The following is a 27,763-nucleotide window of genomic DNA, read 5'->3' on the forward strand; positions in this document are numbered from 1 at the left end:
CTCACCCAACCTGCATGTATACTCTCTACAGGTAAGGAGACGTGCGTCCTCTCAGGGATGTGCTCATCATGAAATACATGTCAGCCAATAGGTTAGAGCGACTCAGGGGTTCTGAAATGTTTAATGTACTTCCGTGTTTGTTCAGTTCTTTCCACACTCATTTGTGAGGCTGCAGATGCACAGTGCAATCATCACGCGCCTGGAGACAATGCAACTATTGAGAAGCATAGCTGGTCAATTATTTATTGTCTTCTTTATCCGTGAGTAGGCCTAATACATTTTATTCATACTCTGTGTTAGGCCTTCAACATGTATGATTATTATGTTTATTTGATACAGTTACTAAAATACTTTTGTATTCCATACTTACTCTAGACACATAATCATGCTTTTATTGACCCTTCCCTTTGTCAATACATTGTTTGCCATCCACAGATTCCTTTCATAATGTCAAAATCCAAGGTAATTATATTGGTTCAATAGTCATCTGGTGTGTTTACGATAACCCTCAACAGCGTTTCAACTTTCATCGATAATGTAGAACTAGACACATCCACTTTGACATGTGTTAAAAGGTTGATTATCTTTTTTTATTGCCATCAATTACTGCTGGCTCATTCTATTATTGTGCGCATGTGAATGCACTTCAAATTTCGGGGGCTGTTTTGTAACTAACAATTATCTTTCCAATGTCAGCCCTTCCTCAGTCTGTATTGACGGCGAGCGCGTCATCCATCGGAGAGGAAGAGTCCGTTACACTTCAGTGTTCGGCAAAAGCAGGGAACCCTCCTAAAAAATGTTGGATTTACCTGATTAGTCAAACTAACGGCCAAAAAAAAAACATCGCCTTCAAATGCCAGGAGACATTTACAGGCTCTGTGCTACTGGCAGAGAACTGGGCTCTCGCTGAGGTGAAGGTTAAGTGTTTTTACGCCGTGGATAGGCAGTCTAACACTCAGCCTGCTCCACACAGCGACATCGTGTCTATCACTGTAGGTGAGTGACAAACACATTTGATGGTCTGTTATTATACGGTGATGCTGTGCATGTATGTATATATATATATATATATATATATATATATATATATATATATATATATATATATATATATATATATATATATATATATATATATATATAAACATCTATATAAACATCTATATTTATTTATTATCCTATCATTATTATTATTATTATTATATAATATTTATATATTATTATTATCTATCATATACTTCAGTCTGTTTGCTTTATTAATGATTGGATTAATTTCCTGTACTGTGTTTACGTTAACCCTCAACAGCGTTTCATCTATAATGTAGAACTAGACACATCCACTTTGACATGTGTTAAAAGGTTGATTATCTTTTATTGCCATCAGTGACTGCTGGCTCATTCTATTATTGTGCACATGACAGCACACTTCAATCTTCAGGGGCTGTTTGAACTAACCATAATCTTTCCAATGTCAGCCCTTCCTCAGTCTGTATTGACGGCGAACGCCTCATCCATCAGAGAGGGAGAGTCTGTTACACTTCAGTGTTCGGCAAAGGCAGGGCACACTCCTAAACAATGTTATATTTACTGGCTTAATCAAGCGAAAGACCAAAACAAAATCGCCTTTGACTGCCAGGTGACATTTACAGGCTCTGACCTCCTGGCACGTACCGGGGCTCTCGCTGAGGTGAAGGTTCAGTGTGTTTACACCAACGATCGGGATGAGCCTGCTCCACACAGCGACATCGTGTCAATCACTGTAAGAAGAGGTGAGTGACTACTATGCACGTTGGATGCTCTGTTCTTATACAGTGATGCTTTGCATGTATATATATATAGATTTTTTTTATTTGTTATTATTATAATAAAATATTTATATATTATTATTATTATTATATATCATATACTTCAGTATGCTTGCTTTATTACTGATTCTATTCATTTCCTGTACTGTACTGATTTGTTTATGATAAGCCGCAGCAGAGTTTCATCTATATTATGGAACTAGACGCATCCACTTTGACATGTGTTAAAAGGTTGATTGATTCTATTTTGTATTGCCATCTATGACTGCTGTCTCATTCTGCTATTGTGCACGTGACAGCACACTTCAAACTTCAGGGGCTGTTTGAACTAACCATAATCTTTCCAATGCCAGCCCTCCCTCAGTCTGTATTGACGGCGAGCGCCTCATCCATCAGAGAGGAAGAGTCTGTTACACTTCAGTGTTCGGCAAAGGCAGGGCACACTCCTAAAAAATGTTATATTTACTGGTTAAATCAAGCGAACAAGCAAAAAACTATCGACCTCAAGTGCCAGGCGACATATACAGGCTCTGACCTCCTGGCACATACCGGGGCTCTCGCTGAGGTGAAGGTTCAGTGTGTTTACACCGACGATTGGTGGATTAAGGATGAGCCTGCACCACACAGCGACATCGTGTCAATCACTATAAGAAGAGGTCAGTGACTACCATACACATTTGATGCTCTGTTATCATACAGTGATGCTTTGCATGTATGTATATACGTATATATATATATATATATATATATATATATATATATATATATATATATATATGTGTGTGTGTGTGTATATTTGTGCATGTATATATATTATTATTCTATCCTATTTATATATTATTATTCTAGCATATACTTCAGTATGTTTGCTTTATTACTGATTGGATTCAATTCCTGTACTGTACTTAGCCGAGGTGACAAGAAGCAAGTAGCAGGTCCTCATTTTCGGCTAGTTTTACTTCTGCCGTGCTGTGCAACTGAGACTAGCCTCAGATGAAACTATTGAACTATTCATCTCCCAGTTGTTACTGCCAGTCCTACGCCAGCCAGGCCTACGTCAGCCAGTTCTACGTCAGCCAGTCCTACGCCAGCCCGTCCTACGCCAGCCCGTCCTACGTCAGCCAGTCCTATATCAGCCAGTACTACCACTGCGGCCACAACCGTGGTGAATCCCAACTCAGGTGACAAAACATTTGGTCTGTTCACGGTCGATTCATTGGTTGTATTCACTTTTTCTTTTTACACATATATGATGTTTAGATATATGTATATATATATTAACTATTTTTCTCCCAGTTGTCCCAGGCAGTCCTACGTCAACCAGTCCTACCACTGCTGCCACAACCATGGTGAATTCCACCTCCAGTGTCCAATATACCCCTCCTGGTGAGCCCATTTCTGGTCCCTCTGGTCCTCCTATAAACCCAAGGTCCAATGAAGAAGGAACAGGTGGTCATAGCAACCCATACGCTCAAGAGTGTAAAGATGTGTACCTTGTGTTAATTTTTCTTTGTGGTGTTACCTTGAGGACTGAGTGAGTCTTATTATCAATTGCACAACCATTTGTAATTCCATGCTATAACATCATTTGTGAAACTAAGGTGTAAGATGATGATTGAATGGTTGAATGGTCATTAATTTACCCTTACTGTTAAGGGTTTGCACTCCTCACCAGTTCATTCAATGCTTGATTTTATACTTGACAAAGCTGGTGGTTTTGTTGATTTTGCCAACCCATATTAGACTCTAGATATGTGTGGTATCCTTAAATCATATGAAGAGTAACCGAGACAAAGTTCCCCTTCTGTCTCATTACAGGGAGACTATTTTTAAAGGCTGCAATCATACTAATAGTATGTTGTGGAGTGATTGTGTTTCTGATCGTTCTGCTGTTTGCTGTTTTGCAAACTTGGAGGAGGAGAAAGAGTGAGTTTAAAGTGGTATAAATATAGAAAGAACGCAAGGATAAAAATAGATGTGTATAATTGAAAATACCCCTGAAGTTAAGTTGGTTCCAGAGACACAATGTAGCTATTGCAATGTGGGTATGCATTTTTGTTGAACGTTTCTTATGGGTTTGTATTGTAGAAAACACAATGGAAATGAAGAGTCTCAATACTGGATCGGTAAGTAAAACACAATAATACAACTAAAATAAACCTCTTTGGAATATGCATTCAATTATTGAAGACTCTTAATCAGAATTGAAAAGCCCATCTCACTCTACTGTTCATCTTCATACATAGTCAAAAGTGGTTAATCGCTCCGGCAGCTGCATCAAAAAGGATGGTGTAAGTACAACATCAGCTATGGTCGGTTTTCCATCCTAATGAGTTGTAAGTCAGACTAACTTCAATGTTTTGGTTGGACTTGTGCTTTTGAAGGTCTACCACGTGTACAGCACTATCTCCAATGAGCCCAGCGCACCCAACCAGACGTTGGTGTATGACCTTCTGCAGGCCAATTGACTTCATGTTCCTGCAGGTCCATGCCAATGGGATAACAAACCCTGTTTTGTCTAGTTTGTTTTTTAGTGCCCTGCTTCAAAACAATGTGAATGCCACATTATAGAAATGTATGGCAATGACTTTGCAACTAGGAAGATCTATGTCTGTGAGTATAAACAAAGGCTTACAAACCAAAAACGATGGTTGAATGGTGAAAAATATGTCTTTGTGTTTATTCAGTTATTTTTTGTGTCAACATGATAAATATGGCTTCTTTATTATGGCCAATGTAACATTCTTACAAATTGTATTTAGTTGACATGCATATTTAGCTTGAATTATATGTCTTTACATTTACAGAGAGGGAACGTGAAGAAAAAGAACATTACTTTGTTTTAGCAGCAATCTGTGGAATATTTTCAAGAATTTAGCTATTGAGTGTTGCCATATGTATTTTGTATTTTGATATATTTACCAAAGGTATCATGGGGAATCTGCCTGCATTCATACATCAAATACTTTTAATCACAATAAACCAGAGAAGCATGCATGGACATTTAAGTTTCTCCTTCCAAACTCAACCTGTTTGCTTGTGGCCATCGTCTACGTACAGTCAGACAAAAGCAAGATGTCTGCTATCAACCGCAATCAGTTTTCGTTTACGTATCTAAGCTGCGGCAAACCCTTCCACTCCATCAATATAAATTAATCTTGTGACAAAGAATCAGAGTTCTTCTTCTTCTCAGTGAAATTCCCTTTGGTAAGGCGCTGTGAACGAATCCCATTTGGATGGGCCATATTCTATATATACTCATGTGTTACAAGCTTGGTTTAGTCTGTGAATGAGATGTGGTCTGCTTAGTTGGGGCTGCTGAGGTCCACTCCTGGGTCCCAGAAGAGCTGGCGAGGCTTTAGTCACCTGCTGATGAGCGAGGTCAGCAGGGGGAACAGGGCTGCGGTCAGAGTGCTAGAGAGGCCTGTTGCCGATCCACACTCCATGGCGTTTTCCTATCGAACAACGGGAAACACACTGAATGTACAGGAGGCCATCTCTGCCATTTGCAATCTAGTGCTTGATGGTCAAGCTTCAGCACATTGATTACAAATTATAAAATGGATGTAACGGCTTAATGTGTCTTACACACACACACACACACACACACACACACACACACACACACACACACACACACACACACACACACACACACACACACACAAAATAAGATTCAGTTTATGTTTAATTTATCCCTGTTAAAAATGTTAAATTCACACACACTAACACACACACAAACACATACCTCTGGGTGAAAAGGATGACAAGATTCTGGCTTTTTCCTGTTCTTCTGAAACTTCAGTCTGTCACATTTCAGTGACTCATTTTGTACAAAGCAGTTAAGGCAAACCTGGTACATTGCTGTTCTCAGCCTTGGCTCTACATTATGTTACATGCACAGAAACATCTCAGGACAAGTGAAACGGGAAGTGGTTAGTTACCTGCTGCCATAAAAGGGGTGAAAAAATGTAAGAAATATATTTAACAAATATAGGCCTACTCAAAGCCCAAATCATTGATATCATACCCTATCCAATAATAAAGAAATTTGAATTTGAATGGTAACAATTCCGTTAAATCCTCGTCCTCGTTTTGAACGTCTCACTCATGACGTCACGACATGTGTTCTTTCTGATTAGCTCTTAATTGAGATCACCTGCCACGCACCCCTTTATAAAAGGTGAACACATTGGGTTTGGTTTACTTTTTGCTTCGCCCTGTGTCAATCGAGGTTGAGTTGTGAGGGTTGAACGTTTTCGATCTCAATTGCAGATCACTATTGTCACTTTATACAAACTGAAAGTATGTGTTGCGTGTTTGTTTTTGTGGGCATTTGACTGAACAGCCCAGACAAATATTGCTACCAACATGGCACTTCGAAACAGACCATCGCAGTGAGTAAAAGTTATTTTCCTTTATTAATTGTTGACGTTTTTGGGCTGTCTCCTCAGACACAGTATCCCTGCTCTTTGCACCTTGACATGCATGTCGCCGCTGTTTGTTAACCTAGCTTTGCTGATTTGTATCTTGTGATGTGTGAGTGTTTTTCTTAAGGTGTTAGATGACTCACAAGATCTATGGGGGGGCCCCCTTTGGGCCCCCCCATACCAACTTAGTCTTCAAAGGAATCTAGTGCCATGGGACTCCAGTGTCTTCAAAACATCCTCGGAATACATGTGTATGAATGGTCCACCGACGGGTTGATCTGGAAGCCACCACGGTCCACGCAGTAATCTGCTGCGTGGGCCGTAGTGGCTTCCAGAGCCATCTTTCGGTCTTGGTCAGGATTTGTTAGTTGCACTTCAATGTACTAGGCTACGGGTTTCTGAAGAAGCCTGCTTTACGTAGCATTGGAGTACAAATATTGTGCAAAATGCTCATGTAATTGCACTAGCACTAGTAACCTGTAGATTAGCTTAACGTCATTCCGTGCTGTCTCTGTCAAATGTGTGGCTTACTTTAAGTCCACAAGGCCCTCTGGTAAACCACGTTGGAACACCCCTGGACAAGGTGATTAGTCACAAGGTGATTAGTCACATGCTAGCGACGTGATGGCGTATGTGCAAGAGCCTACCGTGGCCAGGCCACAGTTGCGACGGCCACGGCCAGATGGCCTAGTGTGAGTGCAACCTTGATTGCATTTGTATACTGTTTACCATTGGATGTTTATGCAATTTGGCTTAATTCATCCGCAGTAAAGCTGCATTTGACTATTCCAGGGTCGTTTTGTACAGGCTTTCAATTGACCATGTTGACTAGTTTGTGGGAAGTTTTTTTTTTTACCCTTGCTTACAATCCAACGGTTGTGACCACTTATGCAACTGGGCTGTGAACCTTGCAATAGTTGCATATTTGTACACGCAAGCTTGTCCATTTCTATCGCCATCACTAACACTAGCTTCAGCATTTCCTTGTAGGCCATTAGCTGACTTGTGTATTGGAGCGATGATTTGGGTATTTTAAGATGCTTGAAAACCTAAAATAAAGCAAAATGCATGTCTGGTGTGCAAGAGCCAATTTGTTGGCTTGCAGTAGTCGAGGAGTTGCCGTAGGTCGTAAGCCATCTGGAGGTTGTGGCAAAGGAGGCTTGTGGTAGATCTGCCATCCAAGAAAGGTTAATTCTTCTGAAGCATTATTAATAGTTTAGTAAATTGAATCTATTCATATAGAACTATAAAATCCAAGACTGCAGCCAGTAATTCGGATCGCAATACGTGGAAAGTATTAGTCTTTTTTGTAACAACAGAATAATTAACATGACTAACTGGGTTTCTTCCATTTTCTAACTAGGGGGGACTTGACTGGTGAGTCTACTGGATTAATCAGTAGCGGTACTTTGCCCAACAGATTTGATGGCATGACTACAGGGTGACAAAGGCAATTATTCCCTGCCTATCAAAAGAGAATTCTAAAACATATCTGCTAGAACAGTTCCTATACTTTTTGTATAATTTGGTCATGCTGCAAATTTACTTTTTGTAGTTGCTCCATATTTAGTTCTTTGACAGCCTCACCTGCTAGAAAAGTCTATTCAAATCGGCTAAATATAATGAACTAAATGAATAGCCATGAAATGTTGTCACTCATACTATTGGCAAATACCCTCTTTCAATTGGTGGTTCAACACTGATGTCTCTCTAGGCTTGAGGGAGAGCGCACAAGTAAATTACACGAATGTCTTGGAGCAATTGGGAATACACTTTTATTTAGTCTACCTGACCAGGGACATCTTTGAACTATAGGTCACCTAACCCAAACTTTTCACTCGTGTTAGGTTGTCCTTTTCTCTTGTTTTAACCCGAAAGGGCTGAAATATCAACATTTCAGGTATTCTGTTTGGATAATGTGCAAAACTTGTGGCTTCACTAATAAAAAAAATTAACAAATGTATTTTTCTTAATGTGGTTAAACTATTTAAAGTCAGACGCAGTCTTTATGATTCATAATATCATCCGAGGTGATATTATATATTATATATTATAGATACCTATTATTATTATTATTATTATTATTATAATTATTTTTGTTATTATTCTATAATATTATATAGATGTATAGCTTCGGGAGTCCGCAAACGGCAACAATCACTTCTCCATGCTGTGGTTCCAACCCGGTATCACGCGATTGCGTGCTCCTGCGCACGAACGTTAATCTATTGAAGCGTGTTCCAGAGCACGATAGTCCGACTTTTTGCGTGTTACACAGAACGAAATGTAAACCAATGCATTCTGAATGGGAGTGTTCTAAGACAATTAACGTGCTCCACAAAACGGTACGAGAGTGAGAGAAAGAGGGAGGGACACACAGAGAGAGAGAGAGCGAGAGAGGCTTCAGAAAGGGTGTGCGCAGATAGTACAGTGCACCCTAGTTATGTTTATGCCAAAACCACAAATGCTGTATGTATATATATTGTCAATTGTCTGTGAATAAAAAAAATTAACAAATGTATTTTTCTTAATGTGGTTAAACTATTTAAAGATTTGTATGCAAAATATTTCTGCTCAATTTGTGGTCAATGAAACTCTGAAATTTGATAAAACACAACTCTGGGTTAAAGGTATTTGCTTTGGGCATCTTTTGATAGTTTTAGAATCTAGCTCCATTGCCGTTAGAAATGGTGTCTCCCAGCGCTGCAAAGTGCTTCCACAAGTTTAAAAAAGAATGGGCAGAAAAGGAACTGCCAACTAAATCTATTTAACATGGGTAGAAAGTTTCCATGGAAGCTCTTGGCTGCTGGTTCCCAACACAGCTCCACTGTTAGCCTGTGACCTTGCGTTTAACTTTTTTTGACTTTTGGTGACTTTCACAAAAGAGAAATGAACTGGTTAATACAATAAACAAGACATTTCATGGTACCATTTTGAACTGTTTGTGGATATTGCATTAAATCCATATGCTTCAAACTTTTCAATAATGCATATCAATGAAACAATGGAATGAAATAAATAGTTCAAGCAATTTGTGGGACTTGGCTGCTTTTACATTCTTACTCATTTTGGGGGTTATTTCAGTCTCTCCAACCTGCAGGTCGTGCGAAGAATGATGTGAATGGGAGTATTCTATAAATGTCTTGATATCATCTTTCGTCTCAACACTTCTGCTGCAGCCGCTGTTGAAGCGTATGAGTCCTTTGAGACCCCCTTTGATAAAAGGGGTTCTCAAATGTTGACCCTCAGTCACCTATTGCATCACTTCCTTTAGGGCTTCGGCCTCCTAATTGATCATTATAGTATAATTGAATGCCCTCTTTCATATATATGATACTTCCACCACTGGGACGTGGCAACAATTCTCCAAATCCATATTGGGGGGGATGCTTGTGGACAGTAGGGGTGTATACTTGACATAAATAGGAAGCAAACTCATCTAAAAAATGAGTAATGACATCTCACAAATATTTATTTAATAAATTGTTTCAATTTATAATTCAAAATCCAATGGCAAAACCCGTTGGCTTTTTGTCGAGGGAATCCAGGGCGACGCTCACTTCCGGGTTGGCCAACATACGTCCTCCCTCCACCACTCTACTGTAAAAACATGTTCAAGTTGAATGAGAATAATAATAATAATAATTCTGCCATAGTATTTATTTAAGGGGGGGGGGGGGGGATACAAGTCTTTTGGCCATTTGTAGTGTTGATCAGCAGAGAAATAATTTGTCCGCAAAGACGGTGACGTCGCTTAGCAACGGTAGACGCTGGGGTAGACAAGTCACCGGACTACTACCCATGCAAGTGAACGGAGCGTTCCACGGTATTGAGAAGACCCGTGTAATAAAGGCCTATAATATTTCTGTTTATGGCATAGATTTCTCCTCAGATTAGGCCAATAAACCAATGGTAAAATAAAAATAAAAACGCTCGATCAAAGGCCCGGCCCGAGTATAGTGGTGGGAAATATCGACCCGACCCGACCCGCGTCGTGCTCGGGCTCTAAACACTGACTGGAACTACTTGTTGTTCAAGTTGAATGAGAATAATAATAATAATTCTGCCATAGTATTTATTTAAGGGGGGGGGGGGGGGGGGGGGGATACAAGTCTTTTGGCCATTTGTAGTGTTGAAATAAATAGATTTAGTTGGCAGTTCCTTTTCTGCCCATTCTTTTTTAAACTTGTGGAAGCACTTTGCAGTACTGGGAGACACAATTTCTAACGGCAATGGAGCTATTCTAAAAATATCAAAAGATGCCCAAAGCAAATACCTTTAACCCATAGTTGTTTTTTATCAAATTAAAAAAAAATTCATTGAGTTTCATTGACCACAAATTGAGCAGAAATATTTTGCATACAAATCTTTAAATAGTTTAACCACATTAAGAAAAATACATTTGTTAATTTTTTTTATTCACAGACAATTGACAATAGGCAATATATATATATATATATATATATACATATAGCATTTGTGGTTTTGGCATAAACATAACTAGGGTGCACTGTACTATCTGCGCACACCCTTTCTGAAGCCTCTCTCTCGCTCTCTCTCTCTGTCCCTCCCTCTCTCTCTTTCTCTCTCTCTCATACCGTTTTGTGGAGCACGTTAATTGTCTTAGAACACTCCCATTCAGAATGCATTGGTTTACATTTCGTTCTGTGTAACACGCAAAAAGTCGGACTATCGTGCTCTGGAACACGCTTCAATAGATTAACGTTCGTGCGCAGGAGCACGCAATCGCGTGATACCGGGTTGGAACCACAGCATGGAGAAGTGATTGTTGCCGTTTGCGGACTCCCGAAGCTATACATCTATATAATATTATAGAATAATAACAAAAATAATTATAATAATAATAATAGGTATCTATAATATATAATATATAATATCACGACCCAAAGCTATGTGCGCCTCGGATGATATTATGAATCATAAAGACTGCGTCTGACGTCTCTGGTAGGCTACTTCCACAACGAATAAAGACTCGAAGTGGGGGTTATCTCGGCCATGGTTGAAGAATTGGAGAAAAGGAACTTTGGCTTTGACTCTGTGAAGTTCAGATTGAACGGCGACATGGAGGAGAAAGGTAGTGGACTTCCGGCGCTGAGTGCCAAAGTGCCGCCGAGCACCCCCGCCGGAGCACCGTACAGCCGCCAGAGCTCCGGCGGCTGTACGGTGCTCCGGCGGCAGTCCTGGAGCTCCGGCGGGTGTAGCCAGTGTAGCCAGTGCTCCACTGCTCGGCGGCAGTCCTGCAGCTCCGGCGGACTCACTGCCAGGCATACGGCAAACAATTAGACATCTATTTTTTGTATGGAATCCCCCTGCTTCTGAAATGCGCGAACATCTCCGCCAAGTGCTTGTCCGCTGGTCCACAAAACCGTATCTGCTCTGATTGGAGAGGGTTGGGGAAGTGGATGGCATTCAAATATGCTGTACCTACGTATGAGTAGACGCCGAAACGGACGCTCGTTTGGTAACTGTGGGCGGGGTACTTTTAGAAATGTATATCTCACTCAAAGATTCATGCACGGACTTATTGCAATGTTTGTATGCGTGTGGGAGCACCAGAGACCCAAAACAACGCCCCAAATCCAAGGAAAAGTGTTGTTTTCATAATATGTCCCCTTTAAGAATTCTAGCGGTTTGGGTTGTGTTGGCATACATTATGGCCCCAGTCAAAATCTACCTTACAAGTAGCCGCGTTTCATGCGCCATGAAACGCGGCATGGACTGATAGAAACTGATAGAAAATCGTAAACAACAACAATCGCCGGTGGGGAGAAGCCATTTTTCCATTGACTGGAAGCCTGCTTTATTTATTGTAGGTTACAAAAAATAAAGAAAATGGCGGCATTGTTGTTGTTATCGATTTTGTATCAGTTCTCACCACACAACGACGTCTCATCTTTGCTGCTTAAATGTCGGTATGTAATGGTATGGAGTTATTGAAACTTACTACGTGTAAAAAAGACTAGAAATTGAATGTTTATTTTTAAGCCTTGAAAGTTGCACTGGGTGCCTTTAATAAAGTGTGCGCGCAGTCGCTGCTGCCTGTATAGTCTCTACAGTGTGCCTGGTAGTCATATAAGATGATCCTTCAGACATGAAAGCAGAAGGAAGTCACACTGTGAACTCAGTATTTAGTATTGTGGTTTTTAGCCTGGTTGAAGGACTTCACAAAAGCAACATTTTATAGAACCAGTGATCACGTGACCTAACCTCTTGAATTAACCCATTTGGAGAAATTTGTTTTGACGGCACCTTCAACAAAAACAGCCCTTTCTAAAAACAGCCTCACAAAAGACTCACGCATTTATGAGGCTGCAGATGAACAAATAGTGAGAGAGAGCAATCCTCACACGTCTGGAGACAATGAAACTGTTGAGAAGCATAGCTGGTCAATTAGTTATTGTCTTCTTTATCCGTGAGTAGACCTCATACGTTTTATTCATACTCTGTGTTAGGCCTTCAACATGTATGATTATTATGTTTATTTGATACAGTTACTAATATACTTTTGTATTCCATACTTAGCCTACTCATACACATAATGTTGCCTTTATTGACCCTTCCCTTGGTCAATACATTGTTTTCCATCCACAGATTCCTTTCATAATGTCAAAATCCAAGGTAATTATATTGGTTCAATAGTCATCTGATGTGTTTACGATAACCCTCAACAGCGTTTCATCGATAATGTAGAACTAGACACATCCACTTTGACATGTGTTAAAAGGTTGATTATCTTTTTTATGGCCATCAATGACTGCTGGCTCATTCTATTATTGTGCGCATGTGAACTTCAAACATCGGGGGCTGTTTTTTAACTAACAATTATTTTTCCAATGTCAGCCCTTCCTCAGTCTGTATTGACGGCGAGCGCGTCATCCATCGGAGAGGAAGAGTCCGTTACACTTCAGTGTTCGGCAAAAGCAGGGAACCCTCCTAAAAAATGTTGGATTTACCTGATTAGTCAAACTAACGGCCAAAAAAAAAACATCGCCTTCGAATGCCAGGAGACATTTACAGGCTCTGTGCTACTGGCAGAGAACTGGGCTCTCGCTGAGGTGAAGGTTCAGTGTTTTTACGCCGTGGATAGGCAGTCTAACACTCAGCCTGCTCCATACAGCGACATCGTGTCTATCACTGTAGGTGAGTGACAAACACATTTGACATTTATAACGTGAATAAAAAGGGATATATGTTAAACATAAACTGAATCTTATTGTGTGTGTGTGTGTGTGTGTGTGTGTGTGTGTGTGTGTGTGTGTGTGTGTGTGTGTGTGTGTGTGTGTGTGTGTGTGTGTGTGTCTGTGTGTCTGTGTGTGTGTCTGTGTGTGGGCGTGTGTGATTGGGGGTGGGGGTTTGTTAATGACTCTTTGTGGTGTCTTTAGTAACTGATAAGTAAGTGTAAGTAAGTGATACTTCACTCAATCAATTGCACAATCATTTGTAATTATATGTAATTACATAATTAGTCAAACTAAAGTGTAAGATGACGAATGAATGGTTGAATATTAGTGAATTGTTTATTAATGTACCTTACTGTAAATTGTTACCAATTATCACCAGTTAATTAAATGCTTGATTACTTGACAAAACTTGTGATTATTCTTGATTTTGCTATCCCATATTTCACCATAGAATTGTGATAATTCCCTTAAACCATATGAAGTGAAACCAACACAAATATCTCCTTCTGTCTCATTGCAGGAACACTATTGAGAAAGTTTGCAGTCATACGGATAGTATATGTTGGAGTTTTTCTGTTTCTGATCATTCTGCTGTTGGCTATTTTGCACACTTGGAGGCGGAGGAAGAGTGAGTTTAAAGTGGTATAACTATGCAAATAACGCTATGATAAAATGGATCTGTATGATTGAAAATGACCCCATAGTAAAGTTTATTCCAGAAACACAACGTAGCTATTGCAATGTGTGTATGCATCTTTGTTGAACGTTTCTTAAATGATGGGATTATTTAGTAAAAAACACAATGGAAATGCGAAGTCTTAATGCTGGATCGGTAAGTAAAACACAAAAATAGAATAAAGTAAACCTCATTGGATGATGTAGTCAATTATTGAAGACTCTTAATCAGGATTAAAAAGCCTGTCTCACTCTGTTAATATTTATTAAGTTAAAGGTGGTTTAAAAAATCAGCCATGGTCCGTTTTAAATCCTAACGAGTTGAAAGTCAGACTAACTTCAATGCTTTGGTTGGATTTGTGCTTCTGAAGGTCTACCACGTGAACAGCAATGTCTCAGCGGAGCCCAGCTCACCCAACCAGACGTTGGTATCTGACCTTCTGCAGGCCAATCGACCTCATGTTCCTGGATGTCCTTTTTTTATTTTCTTATGGGAGGTGGGTTGTGGGCGGGAGGGGTGTAAGGTGGGTGGATCGGGTGATTATGTGTCTCTGACGACTACAATAGTATTTTGAGCCCTTTTTGGAAAAAAAATAAAAAAAATAAAACTTGATCACCCACGCCACTGGGATAACAAACCTTGGTTTACCTAGTTTGTTTTTTAGTTCCCTGCTTCATAACAATGTGAATGCCACATTATACAGAAGTATGGCAATGACTTTTCAACTACGAAGATGTATGTATCACACGTGCATATATGAACAAAGGCTTACAAACCAAAAACAATGGTTGAATGGTGAAAAATATGTCTTTGTGTTTATTCAGTTCTTTTTTGTGTCAACATGATAAATATGGCTTCTTTATTATGGCCAGTGTAACATTCTTATAAATTGTATTTAGTTGACATGCATATTTAGCTTGAATTATATGTCTTTACATTTACAAAGAGGGAACGTGAAGAAAAAGAACATTACTTTGTTTTAGCAGCAATCTGTGGAATATTTTCAAGAATTTAGCTATCGAGTGTTGCCATATGTATTTTGTATTTTGATATATTTACCAAAGGTATAATGGGGAATCTGCCTGCATTCATACATCAAATACTTTTAATCACAATAAACCAGAGAAGCATGTATGGACGTTTAAGTTTCTCCTTCCAAACTCAACCTGTTTGCTTGTGGCCATCGTCTACGTACAGTGAGACAAAAGCAAGATGTCTGCTATCAACCACAATGAATTTTCATTTACGTATCTAAGCTGCGGCAAACCCTTCCACTCCATAAATATAAATTAATCTTGTGGTGACAAAGAAGCAGAGTTCTTCTTCTTCTCAGTGAAATTCCCTTTGGTAAGGCGCTGTGAACGAATTCCATTTGGATGGGCCATATTCTATATATACTCATGTGTTACAAGCTTGGTTTGGTCTGTGAATGAGATGTGGTCTGCTTAGTTGGGGCTGCTGAGGTCCACTCCTGGGTCCCAGAAGAGCTGGCAAGGCTTTAGTCACCTGCTGATGAGTGAGGTCAGCAGGGGGAACAGGGCTGCGGTCAGAGTGCTAGAGAGGCCTGTTGCCGATCCACACTCCATGGCGTTTTCCTATCGAACAACGGGAAACACACTGAATGTACAGGAGGCCATCTCTGCCATTTGCAATCTAGTGCTTGATGGTCAAGCTTCAGCACATTGATTACGAATGATAAAATGGCTGTAACAGATTAATGTGTCTTACACACACACACACACACACACACACACAATAAGATTTAGTTTATGTTTAATTTATCCCCGTTAAAAATGTTAAATTCTCACACAAACACACACCTCTGGGTGAAAAGGATGACAAGATTCTGGCTTTTTCCTGTCCTTCTGAAACTTCAGTCTGTCACATTTCAGTGACTCATTGTGTACAAAGCGGTTAAGGCAAACCTGGTATATTGCTGTTCTCAGCCTTGGCTCTACATTATGTCACATGCACAGAAACATCTCAGGACAAGTGAAACGGAAAGCGGTTAGTTGCCTGCTGCCTTAAAACCACATTCACACACGTTTTAATCGAGTCAAGGATATACATGATCTCTATAGGATCTATGGTGACTGGAGGTGCAGAGCTGCAGTCACACTTGTTCTCTACGACGACCATGAAGAGATTGCTGCTGGGAATCTGTTGTATTACAAATGATCTGCAAGACACAGGGACGAGAGGAAACGAGAAGGAGGGCGATCAAATGACTCGAGATTTGACTTGATTATTGGGATGAAATATATTGAATCTTCTCTGAGAAGATGAAAATCAGCAGCAGCAACAAAATGACACCAAAAATGTGCTGCTACAGGATTCGATAGCCAAAGCAGTGGTTTTCATGCAGACCTGTTGCTTTTGTTGTGGTGGAACAAGCCGTACCTGAAACAGCCCTCACAGTCTATGTTTCCGGTCGTCTCCTTGATGGTGCGCTCAGAGACGAAGGCAGGGTACTCTGTGTCGCATGGAACCATCTTGGTCTTACCCTGAGGCCTTTGGGCTGAACGTGGGACACACAGTTCATTCAGCATAACTGTTTGCGTGGACACACACACACACACACACACACACACACACACACACACACACACACACACACACACACACACACACACACACACACACACACACACACACACACACACACAGGGGCTTACCTTTCACTGACAGACCAACGTTCCACCAGCTGTAGAAGTTGAACTCCAGCAGAAAACTGAAAATTAACGGCATACGGTTTAATATCAGATAATCCATTCATTGTTTTCGTATCGTGATTTAAGGAATTCTAGCGGTTTGGGTTGTGTTGGCTTACATGATGACCTCAGTCAAAATCCACTTTACAACCGAGAAGGGCTGAAATTGAATGAAAGAATCCTATTATGTACATATCTCTGAGATTTTGCTAGTTCTACTATTGTAGCAGCAAAGAGTCAGAGAGGTTGACAACAAATCTTATAGTTGCATCTTAACATGTGGCTTTTTATGCTTGTTATGTGTACACACACGCAGGCTATTTTATTGGCCGGATGAAGAACATACTCACATTTAATAAAGTGCGCGCGCAGTCGCTGCTGCCTGCATAGTCTCTACAGTGTGCCTGGTAGTCATATAAGGTGATCCTTCAGACAAGAAAGCATAAGAAAGTCCCACTGTGAACTCCATATTTAGTATTGTGGTTTTTAGCCTGGTTGAAGAGTCTCACGAAAGCAACATTTTATAGAACCAGTGATCACGTGACCTAACCTCTTGAATGAACCCATTTGGAGTAATTTGTTCATGACGGCACCTTCAACCTCACCAAAAAACAGCCCTGTCTGAAATAAAAGACTTTTTTAATCAAAAACGATATTTTTTAATCAAGGAAGACCAACGCATAGCTACATGCATAGGCAGAAAGAGGAGGCCAATACCTGGGAAATTTCCTCCGTCACAAGAATGAAGCCGTTATTGTCAATAAGGTAGCAGTTGATGTCCTGTGAGAAACGTCAAAGCAGAAGCTAGTTAAAACCACAGCCATCAGTCATCTTGTGTTAAAACATAAGGAAACCACAAAAAGAGTAGACTGCAGACTCACCCCACTCTCACAGCTAATGCTGCACCTCCCGTCCAGAGCTGTACACTGTCAGAAACACAAAGTTAATGAATCCTATTTAAATGCCAGTAAAACATGACGAATGTTGACGACTTCTATGCTGTTACCTGTCTGCAGGCAGTCCAGAACTTCCTTTGAAAGTATTCCAGCTTCATTTGGATTCCCACAGCTACATTTGAATTCAAATACACATGCAAACACATTACATGAAGAAATATGTTGGATGTGATATTTTCAGTGTTGATTTAGGTACTCCTTACCAGCAACAATAGGAGACTTCCTGTCATCAAGAAGCTGAATTGCTGTACTGGCCAAGACCACACTCTTATTTTCCGATGCTGTTTGGATGATAAGAAAGACATCACAATTTTCGTCCAGTAGATGGCGGAATTTAGCCGTAAACCCCTAAACCTGTGCTCAAGTAACATCCCACGCGCAGCTGACAGATATTCAATTCTTTATTGATTATGCTACACGCAAGGCAGCTCTGAAAGCGATCCAAAACCGGCTCTATTTTATGATAATTTAGTGTTCCTAATGACAACCTGGCTCTTAAATATACCTGGCTATTACAATGGTGTTTAGTGCATGGCGGGCCAAGCGTAATTCAATCGTTCATAAATAAATAAAGGCCAATCTAGCAACCGGCTATCGTCATGCGATGCTTGACTTTGAGGGGCGAACAAGTTTCGTTCTACCTGAGCTGAACGGAACAGAGTAGACGAAGGTTCCCGGGACCTGCTCTGCGGCTCTCTTGTACCACAGTGGGAAGTGGTCTGCGTTAAATACACCTTCCTTGTCCTCGGCTGTCAGGAAGTCTCTGAGGAGGACACGGAGAGAGGGGAGCGGTGGACCAAAACACGACACATTAAATCAACGAGGGCAACCTTGCGGCAGGTCCCCTAAAAATTAAGACACGGGTCGAGCGCCGCACTCACTGATTGGACAGCAGCTCAGGAACCACAAACAGGTTGGTTCTGGAGAGGCCGGTGCGTGTTCCTAAGTAGGCGATCTCCACGCCTTTGTCCGAGTTCCTGCGCGCCAAACGTCGTTATCAGCGAAAATACAGAGGCCTTTGCGTATACATGAGAGAACTTGAATTAGGTGACGCAAGAAATTGTTGTGTGTTCGTGTTGTGTAACCTGTGCTTACTCTGACTTATTGAGGGCGAGCCCGGTCCAGTAGGCCTCCAGAGGAGCAGTGATCACCGCGTCGAACAACACCTCCTGGATCAGCTCCCGGTCGCCTGCAGTAGGACAACACACTCTTCAGCAAGGAACCCACAGGGAAGGCCTCTGAGATCACTGACGTTGAGACTGGATGTAATCTTGGATCAAGCAGTCCTGGCGGCAGTAGCTCTGGAGTGTCGAGGTGTCCTTGAGCAAGGCACCTAACCCTAACTGCTCCCGACGAGCTGGCTGTCGCCTTGCATGGTTGACTCCGACGTCAGTGTGAGAATGTGTGCGTGAATGGTGAATGTGAGGCAATATTGTAAAGCGCTTTGGGTGGCCAATGGTTAGAAAAGCGCTATATATATGCAGTCCATTTACATTTAGTCCTACTTTGACGTGGCCGAACTCCTGGGGGGAGAAGCTACCGAGCCCTGGCAGGAAACCAAAATCAGAAAGGGGCGGAGCTAGGCCCTGTTTCCTGTTTTAGATATTATATATATACAGAGGAAACCTTTACAAACACTTTTTTAACAGTTTACCGTGCTTACAGATTTCGGACTCCGGCAACATGATTAGTACAAAGACACCCGGAAAGAAAGCGAAACGCCCCGTTGGACCTCGTCTGCCATCAGTCTTCAGATATCAATCTTAAGCCTTATTACCGAGACTACACTGAACGTAGCACTCCAAGGACGCTTACATAACGAATGTTGTCATCAGCCCTTCCACACCACTTGGTCTGGGTCCGGTAACCTACATTTCAGGTGGGGCTGCCGGCCGGTCAGGAAGAGCCTGATGGCCTGGATCTGGGTGAGGGGCCGGTGTTCCAGGTGCTCGTCTGTGTTGCAGTAGGTCCTGCCATCCAAAAACACAACAACAGGGTTAGCTCCATGCTGCGGGGGCCCGGGACCCAGACCGGGCCGTAACCCATATAACGCATGAAGGCCCCCAGAATGTCAGCCCGGGATTACCATTCATCTGCCAGCGCAACATCTGGCTGTTCCAGATCATGGAGCCCTGAAGAACATACGGGAATCAGTTACGCTCCAGCGCTGCCACGGCCTGAACCAACCACACAGTCGTACACAGCCTCACATAGACAACACACTTAAACCGAACGGGTTTGGACCGGGACTCGGGACCACCCGGATGGACATGGCCGATGTTGATGTTCAGCGGGTATTGCCGTGTGCGAGCGGCTTACCGGCTTCGACGGACACGTTGCCCCTGAAGAAGTACTTCCCGTGGCCTCGGGAAAGCGCCACTCCGACGCTTTAGGCACAAGAAGCAGAGGGGAAGGCGTTTGAGTCGCCTGAACGCACGCCACTAAACTCGAGGAGAATGGAGACATTAAAACGCATTGGCCCCTCGCCGGAGGGCCATTCGGGACCGTGTTGTGTTCTTTGTTTTTTTTTTCTATTGCACCTGAATGGAGTTCCTTTAATGTCGGTGTAGTAATATTCATTGTGCATCTTGAGGACACGCTTCTGGAAGAACAAGAGAGAGCAGAGTGAATGAGACAGACGGGCCGGGGGGGGGGGGAGGGGGAGGGAGGGGGGAGGGGAGGGGGAGGGAGGTGGATGGGAGCAAAACGTCTTCATCAGCACTCTCACCCCTTTATCCACGGTCCTCTTCACCTCCATTGAAAAAGTCCCCGTCCTTCTGTTCACCATCGCGTTCCGTAGCTTTGGGAGAACACACAAAGCACGCACACACAAACGCAAGCACATATACACACACACATGCATGCACACACACGGACAGACATGCACGCACACATGCACACACAAACACAAACGAAAAAGTGATTGATTCGCTGGTCTGTGTGTGGTAACAGTTAAGACTGTGATAATGGCTACATCCTATTCTTTCTCAGTCATGAAACAAGGTGAGATAAGGGGAGACATCTCCGTCATTTAATGTTTATCATTTTCTCCCAACACCATATGCTTCTTACATACATAACATATACAACTATGAATATATATGGAATAATAATAACAAATAAACAGGGGACGTCCTGGGACAAGGTGAGTGTGTACGTGAAGGGTGGGGTACATACAATGTCGTCCTTGTCTTCCCATTCCACCTCGGAGAGATCCACGCTGCTGTAGTTGGGCTTCCTCCTCTTCTTGCCTTGCTGGTACTGCACAGACGAGACCACACATCGCGGTCACACCTCCCTCATAACGCTCCTTTACAAGGAGACGACTGTGGCACCGCAATGTCAATTTGAACTTTTTGGAAGTTTTGTGGAAACGCTTGTTATCACTGCTATGTGTTACATTAACAATTATTAACATGAATTCGGATGTGCTTGTTTTTTATTTTATTTGTTTTTTTCATTCATAATCAAGGTTTGAGGTGAATACAATCAAGGGAATACAATTAACTCATCAGTAAAAAATATATAATTGTAATATTATGTCCAACTGTACTGTGCGAAAACAAATAACACAATGGTATCGATAACATCTATCGATGGGTTTCACATGTTGTGTTACTTCAACCATGGTTTCAAATAACAAAATCAACAACGACCACAAATCACAGCACAAGTCGAAGGCAGAAAAGAAGAGACACCTCACGAAAAAGTAACACAGGACCAATGCACACAGAGAGAGAGAGAGAGAGAGAGAGAGAGAGAGAGAGAGAGAGAGAGAGAGAGAGAGAGAGAGAGAGAGAGAGAAGAGGTGTAAGGCAGAGAGTGTGAGAGAGAGAAAGAGAGAGAGCACAAGAGATAGAGAGAGAGTGCCAGAACGAGAGAGAGTTGCACGGAGAGAGAGCGAGAGCGTGAGCGAGAGAGAGGGAGAAAGAAAGTAATAACACGAACACAGGAACACACAGGTTGACTAATAGCACAGCCATAGTGCCAGTGGAACTCAGGGTCCCAGAGTTAGTAGCTGTGGACTGCCAGGTTCATGGGGACAAATTACCTCTGGGAAATCTCAGGCCGGCCAGCCCTTATGAGTGGCCTCTATCCTGCATGCATACATCAAAGGAAAAGGTGGGGATTACAGACTACACCAGCCCAGGTTGAACTCCCGTTCTCCTGCTCCACGCCCACAAACACATACGCACACAGTACATGTGTCTCTAGGAGCCTGGCCATAGAGGACCTCAGGTCATGTTCTCAGTAATGCATTTTGAATTGTTGTGTTTTTCCAAGTAAACAAAAATCAAAGGAAAAAGCCAAGTCAGTGGTTATAGCGGCTCGGCATGGTCAAAGGTGCCGAGCCAAGCCGTTGTAAGGTGGATTGATAAAAAAAAAAAACGCCTTGGCTAAATGCTAGTTCTGCCGCGCGGGGGAGAGTGAGTTACCATTGGTCGGAGGTCAGGGTGCGTCAGGATGTAGCCGTTGTTGGTGACGGCGAACGCGTAGCCGTGGATCCCGAGCTGCAGAGACACACGGCAGACACACATGAGAGAGGGAGAGAGGACGCTAATGTTAGAGGAACGTTTTCATTACAGAACGAGAGCGGGGAAGAGAGAGAGAGAGAGATAGAGAGCCAGAGACACAGAGAGAGAGACACAGAGGGAGAGAGAGAGAGAGAGAGAGAGAGAGATCGAGCCAGACAGAGAGAGAGAGATATATAGAGGTAAGAGAGGGAGAGAGGGAAAGAGACAGACAGACAGACAGAGAGAGAGAGAGACAGATAGAGTGGTAGAGACAGCAAGAGAGGGAGAGAGAGATGGAGACAGACAGACAGACAGACAGACAGACAGACAGACAGACAGACAGACAGACAGACAGACAGAGAAGTAGAGACAGCGAGAAGAGATGGAGAGAGGACTCTCATGCACAGCACAACTGCGGCGGTTCTGTGTAGACCGGGGGTACCATATGCTTGGGGATGATCTTCATGAGCTCCTGCAGAGGGATGTCTGTTCCCGCCACTCCCAGCAGGATGCCCTGGTTCCTCTGCACGGAGAGATGCACACGGCGGCCATTAGCCACACACAACACACACCCCCCCCCCCCCCCCCCCCCCCCCCCGCCGCCACTGTGGCGTGAGATCTGCTGCTCTCCGCTCTCCGCTCACTCCTCCCCGCTCCACACACCCCGCCAATCTCACCGTCTCGTTCTTGGTGCTGAAGACGGGCATGGCCACGGTGGTCATCATGCTGGGGGCCCGCTTGTCTTTCAGCTGTTAAAACACACAGCAGACCCCCAAGGAGGATGAGTTGTGTGCGTGTGTGTGTGTGTGGGGGGGTGGTACTGGTGCTTGGTAGTACTGCCGCCGTTCTGCTCAGATGTACACAAAGGACTAGAGAACTCGGTCCCTTACAGAATGGGTCGAGACCGTTGGAATGCTTTGCAGAGGCCATGCAGCCCTCCGACTGTACATAGATGGAGGTTGTTTCGCCCGCATGCGGTACATCTGAACATAATTATGATACATACGCGGGGTACGGGGGTGGGGGGGGGGGGGGGGGGGGGGGGGGGGTGGTGGTGAGAGCCTAGTGATGTCGGCGAGCGGACGGCTGCTCACGGGGATGAAGGCTGACATGATTAAACACATGAGCCCTCTCAAAGTAGGTCTGCTATTCCCTCTGCTCAGTACGCCGCCGGCTGTGTGTGTGTTCGTGTGTGTGTGTATGTGTGTCCACATGCGGTGTGCGTCTGCATGCGCGGGTTTATGTTAGTGTGTATGTGTGTTTGTTCGTGTGTGTGCGTCTACATGTCTATGTGTCTGCATTGCGTGTGGATGTGTTTGTGTGTGTGTGTGTGTGTGTGTGTGTGTGTTTGTGGTAGTGTGTGTATATGTGTGTGTGTGCGTGGGTGGGTGTGTTTTTGTGTGCGCGTGTGTGTGTGCGCTTGTGTGTGTGTGTGTGTGTGTGTGTGTGTGTGTGTGTGTTTGTGTTAGCGTGTGTATGTTTGTGTGTGTGTGTGTGTGTGTGTGTGTGTGTGTGTTTTTGTGTTTGTGTTTGTGTGTGTTTTGTGTATGTGTGTGAGTGTTTTTGTGTGCGTGTGTGAGTGTTTTTGTGCGCAGTGTGGTGTGTGTTTATGTGTGTGTGTTTATGTGTATTGATGTGTGTGTGTGTGTGCGTGCGTGCCCTGACCGTGCCACCCGGCTGTGTTGTATCAGTTGCTTAACAACAAGGATCAGTGACATGCCGCTACATTGACAGCACCACTCCCCCAGTGACAAGTGTCCTCCACCCCCTTCGTCATCCCCCGTCTCTGCCTCCACCCCCCTCCCCACCCCCTCTGTCTGCATCACTTCTGCCTCAAACACAGCACCTGGAGAGAGGAGATGGGGGAACCAGGAAATATCCTGCATCACATGCTTAACATCCCTCCGAGAAATGACCTTGTGCTCCGCCTTTCATTGGCCCTTTTACCTCCCCGCTTTCAAATCCTCTCTCTCTCCCTCTCTCTCTCGCCCTCTCTCACCCCCCTTCTCTCTCTCCTCTCTCTCTCTCTTCCCTGCTCTCCGTTCCAATGTCAGTTTTATTATGGGCTTTAGGAGATAAAAGGCAATGATCCACAGAATGATGAATGGTGTGTCTGAGGCTGAGATACAAGAGCACACACACTCCAGAGGACAACCTCACAGTGTGTGTGTGTGTGTGTGTGTGTGTGTGTGTGTGTGTGTGTGTGTGTGTGTGTGTGTGTGTGTGTGTGTGTGTGTGTGTGTGTGTGTGTGTGTGTGTGTTAGGTGTTTAAAACCCTCTGTAGAGCACAAACAGGAATTTGTATAATTAATACTAATTCCGTGGTTAAACCACTCAGATACACTGTGAGAGACATTCATATCATAACGAGAAATGACTAATAATTCCATGCTTCCAGTCTATATTGTATGTGTACAGAAGGGGCCAGAGATGGTAAGGTGGACTTGAATAACGTCTGATTTAAATAAATGCATCAATTAATATATGTAAGCATCAGGAAAACTGCATGCATAAATACTCACCCGATAAGCCTGGGAGAGCTGTTGGGAGATAAAGGAAACCTTATTATCAAAGCCAGAACTTTGGATGGTTTTTCTAAGATTGCACCTCTTTGCTTTCCATTCCGGACACAGATGTACGTTTGGAAAGAACCGAGCAAATTAATGAAGCCCGTAATGACAAATTAATCTAACAGCATGAAGGGTAATGATTAGAATTACTCACACAATGGACACACACTGATTCAGGCACACGATGCGCTCGCACACACACGCGAGAGAAATACAATACTGTACTGCATGCAACTTACATGTTCATATTCAATACATTGCGTTGTATGCATATTTGTAATGTTAATATGCTGTTATGCTGTACTGAATTACTGTGTAAAATCAGGATGCGTAAATACTGAACACACTATCTGTACTATACTGTTGTACAGTGTACGACATTAATGCAGACATACCTGACACACTACATACTGCCCCACACTCTACACTGTTGTACTGTAGTGTATTACTCAGCAAAATATGGATGTAGAGATACTTACCATACTATCATAATACAGTTAAGTCATTTTTGTGCTACACTGTTTAAAACATGGATGCAGAGATACTTAACATTCTAGCTACAAAATATAGTATTGTAGTTTTGTTGCTATAGTGCTTTTTAGAAATAATGTCAAAATACTACACAGTACATACTACATGAATGCACCGTTGTACTGTACTTAAAATATGGACGAGAGATACTTAACACACTACATGCTACAGAAATGTACTGTGTAATGTACAAAAAACATGGAGGCAGAGATACTCAATGCACTCCATACAACAGTTATGTAATGGTGCTAGGAGGTATAGTGATACTCACTGCACTGTCAACGTAGGCCTCTGTCCAGACGGTGTCGTGCTCGTGGTCGATGACTTTGGGCCGACTCATCACATGCAGGTACCTCATGACGTTCTCCTGGACGTCAGCTAAGGTAGAGATCTGACTTGAAGTACCCTGTGATGAACACACACACACACACACGCACAACCACACCATGCACACGCACATGCACGCAAGCAGACACGCAGCATACACACACGCAGCATACACACACACACACACACACACACACACACACACACACACACACACACACACACACACACACACACACACACACACACCGAGGGAGAGAGAGGAGCAGGGAGCGAGAGCACAAATCTATGAATCTAGAAAGTTATTGATAATAAAGCGCTGAGGTTAAAACATCCATTATGAAGTCAGCCCCGCCGGGGAACAGCGGTGAACCTGGGAGGGTCGGAGCAGCTCCTGCTTCCCTCGTCCACGCGATGGCAGATAAAGTTAAACTTTTTGTGTGTGTCCCAACACACTCAACCCAACTACACAGTGTGCTGGAACACAAGAACTTCTCTTCAGGGGGATTAACAAAGTGTCATCCATCTATCTATATATATATATATATATATATATATATATATATATATATATATATGCACATTTCTTTCCATCTGCAAAAATCCTTTCATCCAAATTGTATGAATTCAAATATCCACATGCTTTGATACATTTTACATTCACATTTAGGGAATTTAGCAGATTTTTTAGTACATTTGTTAGAAGAAAGAGAAACAATACATCAATGTCAGAACAGTAAGGATGTTCATAGAACCAAGTGCCAAGCGCTAACAATCCAGTTAGTGAGTAAGAGGGATGTGTGGGGGTTTGGGGGGCCGGGCGGGGGGGGGGGGGGGGGGGGAAGGGTGAAGGCTACGCAGAGTCTACAGTGAACTCGGAGCAAGTGAGTCTTCATATATAGTTGTAATGTTGTGTTGTTTTATAGTTGTTCCGTGACATAACGCAGACTTCCGCAGCCTCCTGTGTCCTGTTGGGGTGCGAAGGGATGCCTCCGCGGACGGTTCAAACCGTTTGACAGGAGAACCGCGGCTCCTACACGAAGCCAGCCCCGGCCCCCGGCCTTAGGAGGGGAACGCCAGGGCAGAGGTTAGGGGTAGGAGGCGGAGGGGGTGGAGGTCTCTGTGACGTCTGTCATCCCCTCCGCACCGTGCTGCCACTTCTTCACTGGTGACAAGAGCGTTTATTTCACGGCGGGATTCTGAAGAGGGAGCACTGCGTGGAGTACCCCCCCCCCGCCCCGCCTCAGTGCGAAGTGTTTCCCTGGCTGTGACTTTGCCATCCAGAGGGCACTCATCCAGAGCTCTGACATGTGGGAGCCATCAGCGCCCTAGGAGGAGGGAGGGGGGAGGAGAGAGGGGGAGTTGAGGGTGGAGGGGGGGGGGGGGGGGGGGAGGGAGGGGGGTATGCTGACAGGAAGAAGGATTAAAGCAGATTGACCCCTGACCCCAGAGAGCCACTTCACTGCCTCTCACGAGGAAAGACTCCTGCACCAGCACTTGGACACGCACGTGTGCACATGCACATAAGAAGGCACCCACGCATACACAGACACAGACACAGACACACACACAGACACACACACACACACACACACACACACACACAATGCACCGTGTGACTTGAGGAGGCAGAAAAGGGGTGGGAACCTTTGTTAGCGCAGGCCATCCATTTGAGGTTATCTGCGAACGCAGACTCCCGGCCAATCAGGTAGGGGAAGATGCGTACCTGTGAGGGGAGACAGAGATGATAGCCCCTTCACAGATAGCGGGCTTCAGATAATAAACAGACACATGCAAAACAAGAGGTGATTCATCTTCCCGCCGCCTCCCTCTCTCCTCGGAGCCAGCAGAAGCCTAGACGAGGGGAGGAGTCGCGGTCGTTTGAGTTCCACACTGGGCACCTTTTGTCTCCTAAAACCTGCTCTCTATCCTCACCTATTCTGTTGGACTGCTTTCTTTTTCCTTTTTAACATATTCACTCAATATTATTATTAAATTCGATTACTTTCTTGTAAAAATGTAAATATAAATGAAATATAAT

At 43.3% G+C, this 27,763-nt stretch overlaps 2 protein-coding genes across 7 annotated transcripts in view; one reads left to right on the forward strand and one right to left on the reverse strand.

The window, feature by feature from the left end:
• Positions 1-72: 72 nt before the first annotated feature.
• Positions 73-14,881, forward strand: LOC132471163 (mucin-2-like). 6 transcript variants are annotated; one of them, XR_009528781.1, is made up of 10 exons: positions 76-260; positions 376-462; positions 697-996; positions 1,476-1,769; positions 2,828-2,986; positions 3,102-3,191; positions 3,624-3,731; positions 3,894-3,931; positions 4,052-4,096; positions 4,190-4,800. XR_009528781.1 is itself a non-coding variant. In XM_060070265.1 (10 exons), exons 1-10 carry the CDS (start codon positions 176-178, stop codon positions 4,271-4,273), a joined length of 1,230 nt encoding a protein of 409 aa, XP_059926248.1. In that variant the 5' UTR covers positions 92-175; the 3' UTR covers positions 4,274-4,800. The 6 variants fall into 6 exon arrangements, 5 of the variants coding, with proteins under 5 accessions (XP_059926250.1, XP_059926247.1, XP_059926251.1 ...); XM_060070265.1 differs by having other exon boundaries at positions 92-260; positions 436-462; XM_060070266.1 differs by lacking the exon at positions 3,624-3,731 and having other exon boundaries at positions 80-260; positions 436-462.
• A 20-nt stretch (positions 14,882-14,901) lies between these two features.
• Positions 14,902-27,763, reverse strand: part of LOC132470972 (voltage-dependent calcium channel subunit alpha-2/delta-3-like) — a 24,111-nt gene continuing 11,249 nt past the window's right edge. The window contains 29 exon segments of the mRNA XM_060069935.1: positions 14,902-15,708; positions 15,934-16,016; positions 16,180-16,292; positions 16,514-16,631; positions 16,789-16,844; positions 16,944-16,984; positions 17,175-17,250; positions 17,375-17,445; positions 17,542-17,604; positions 17,706-17,750; positions 17,831-17,892; positions 17,984-18,061; positions 18,422-18,543; positions 18,662-18,757; positions 18,876-18,969; positions 19,653-19,750; positions 19,867-19,912; positions 20,100-20,167; positions 20,321-20,382; positions 20,509-20,580; positions 20,958-21,041; positions 22,217-22,291; positions 22,737-22,817; positions 22,972-23,043; positions 24,817-24,834; positions 25,667-25,792; positions 25,794-25,801; positions 27,370-27,448; positions 27,545-27,576. Of these exon segments, the coding sequence (XP_059925918.1) occupies positions 15,616-15,708; positions 15,934-16,016; positions 16,180-16,292; positions 16,514-16,631; positions 16,789-16,844; positions 16,944-16,984; positions 17,175-17,250; positions 17,375-17,445; positions 17,542-17,604; positions 17,706-17,750; positions 17,831-17,892; positions 17,984-18,061; positions 18,422-18,543; positions 18,662-18,757; positions 18,876-18,969; positions 19,653-19,750; positions 19,867-19,912; positions 20,100-20,167; positions 20,321-20,382; positions 20,509-20,580; positions 20,958-21,041; positions 22,217-22,291; positions 22,737-22,817; positions 22,972-23,043; positions 24,817-24,834; positions 25,667-25,792; positions 25,794-25,801; positions 27,370-27,448; positions 27,545-27,576 (2,132 nt within the window). The 3' untranslated portion in view covers positions 14,902-15,615.

The sequence above is a fragment of the Gadus macrocephalus genome, chromosome 13 (assembly GCF_031168955.1).
Source record: "Gadus macrocephalus chromosome 13, ASM3116895v1".
Lineage (NCBI taxonomy): Eukaryota > Metazoa > Chordata > Actinopteri > Gadiformes > Gadidae > Gadus > Gadus macrocephalus.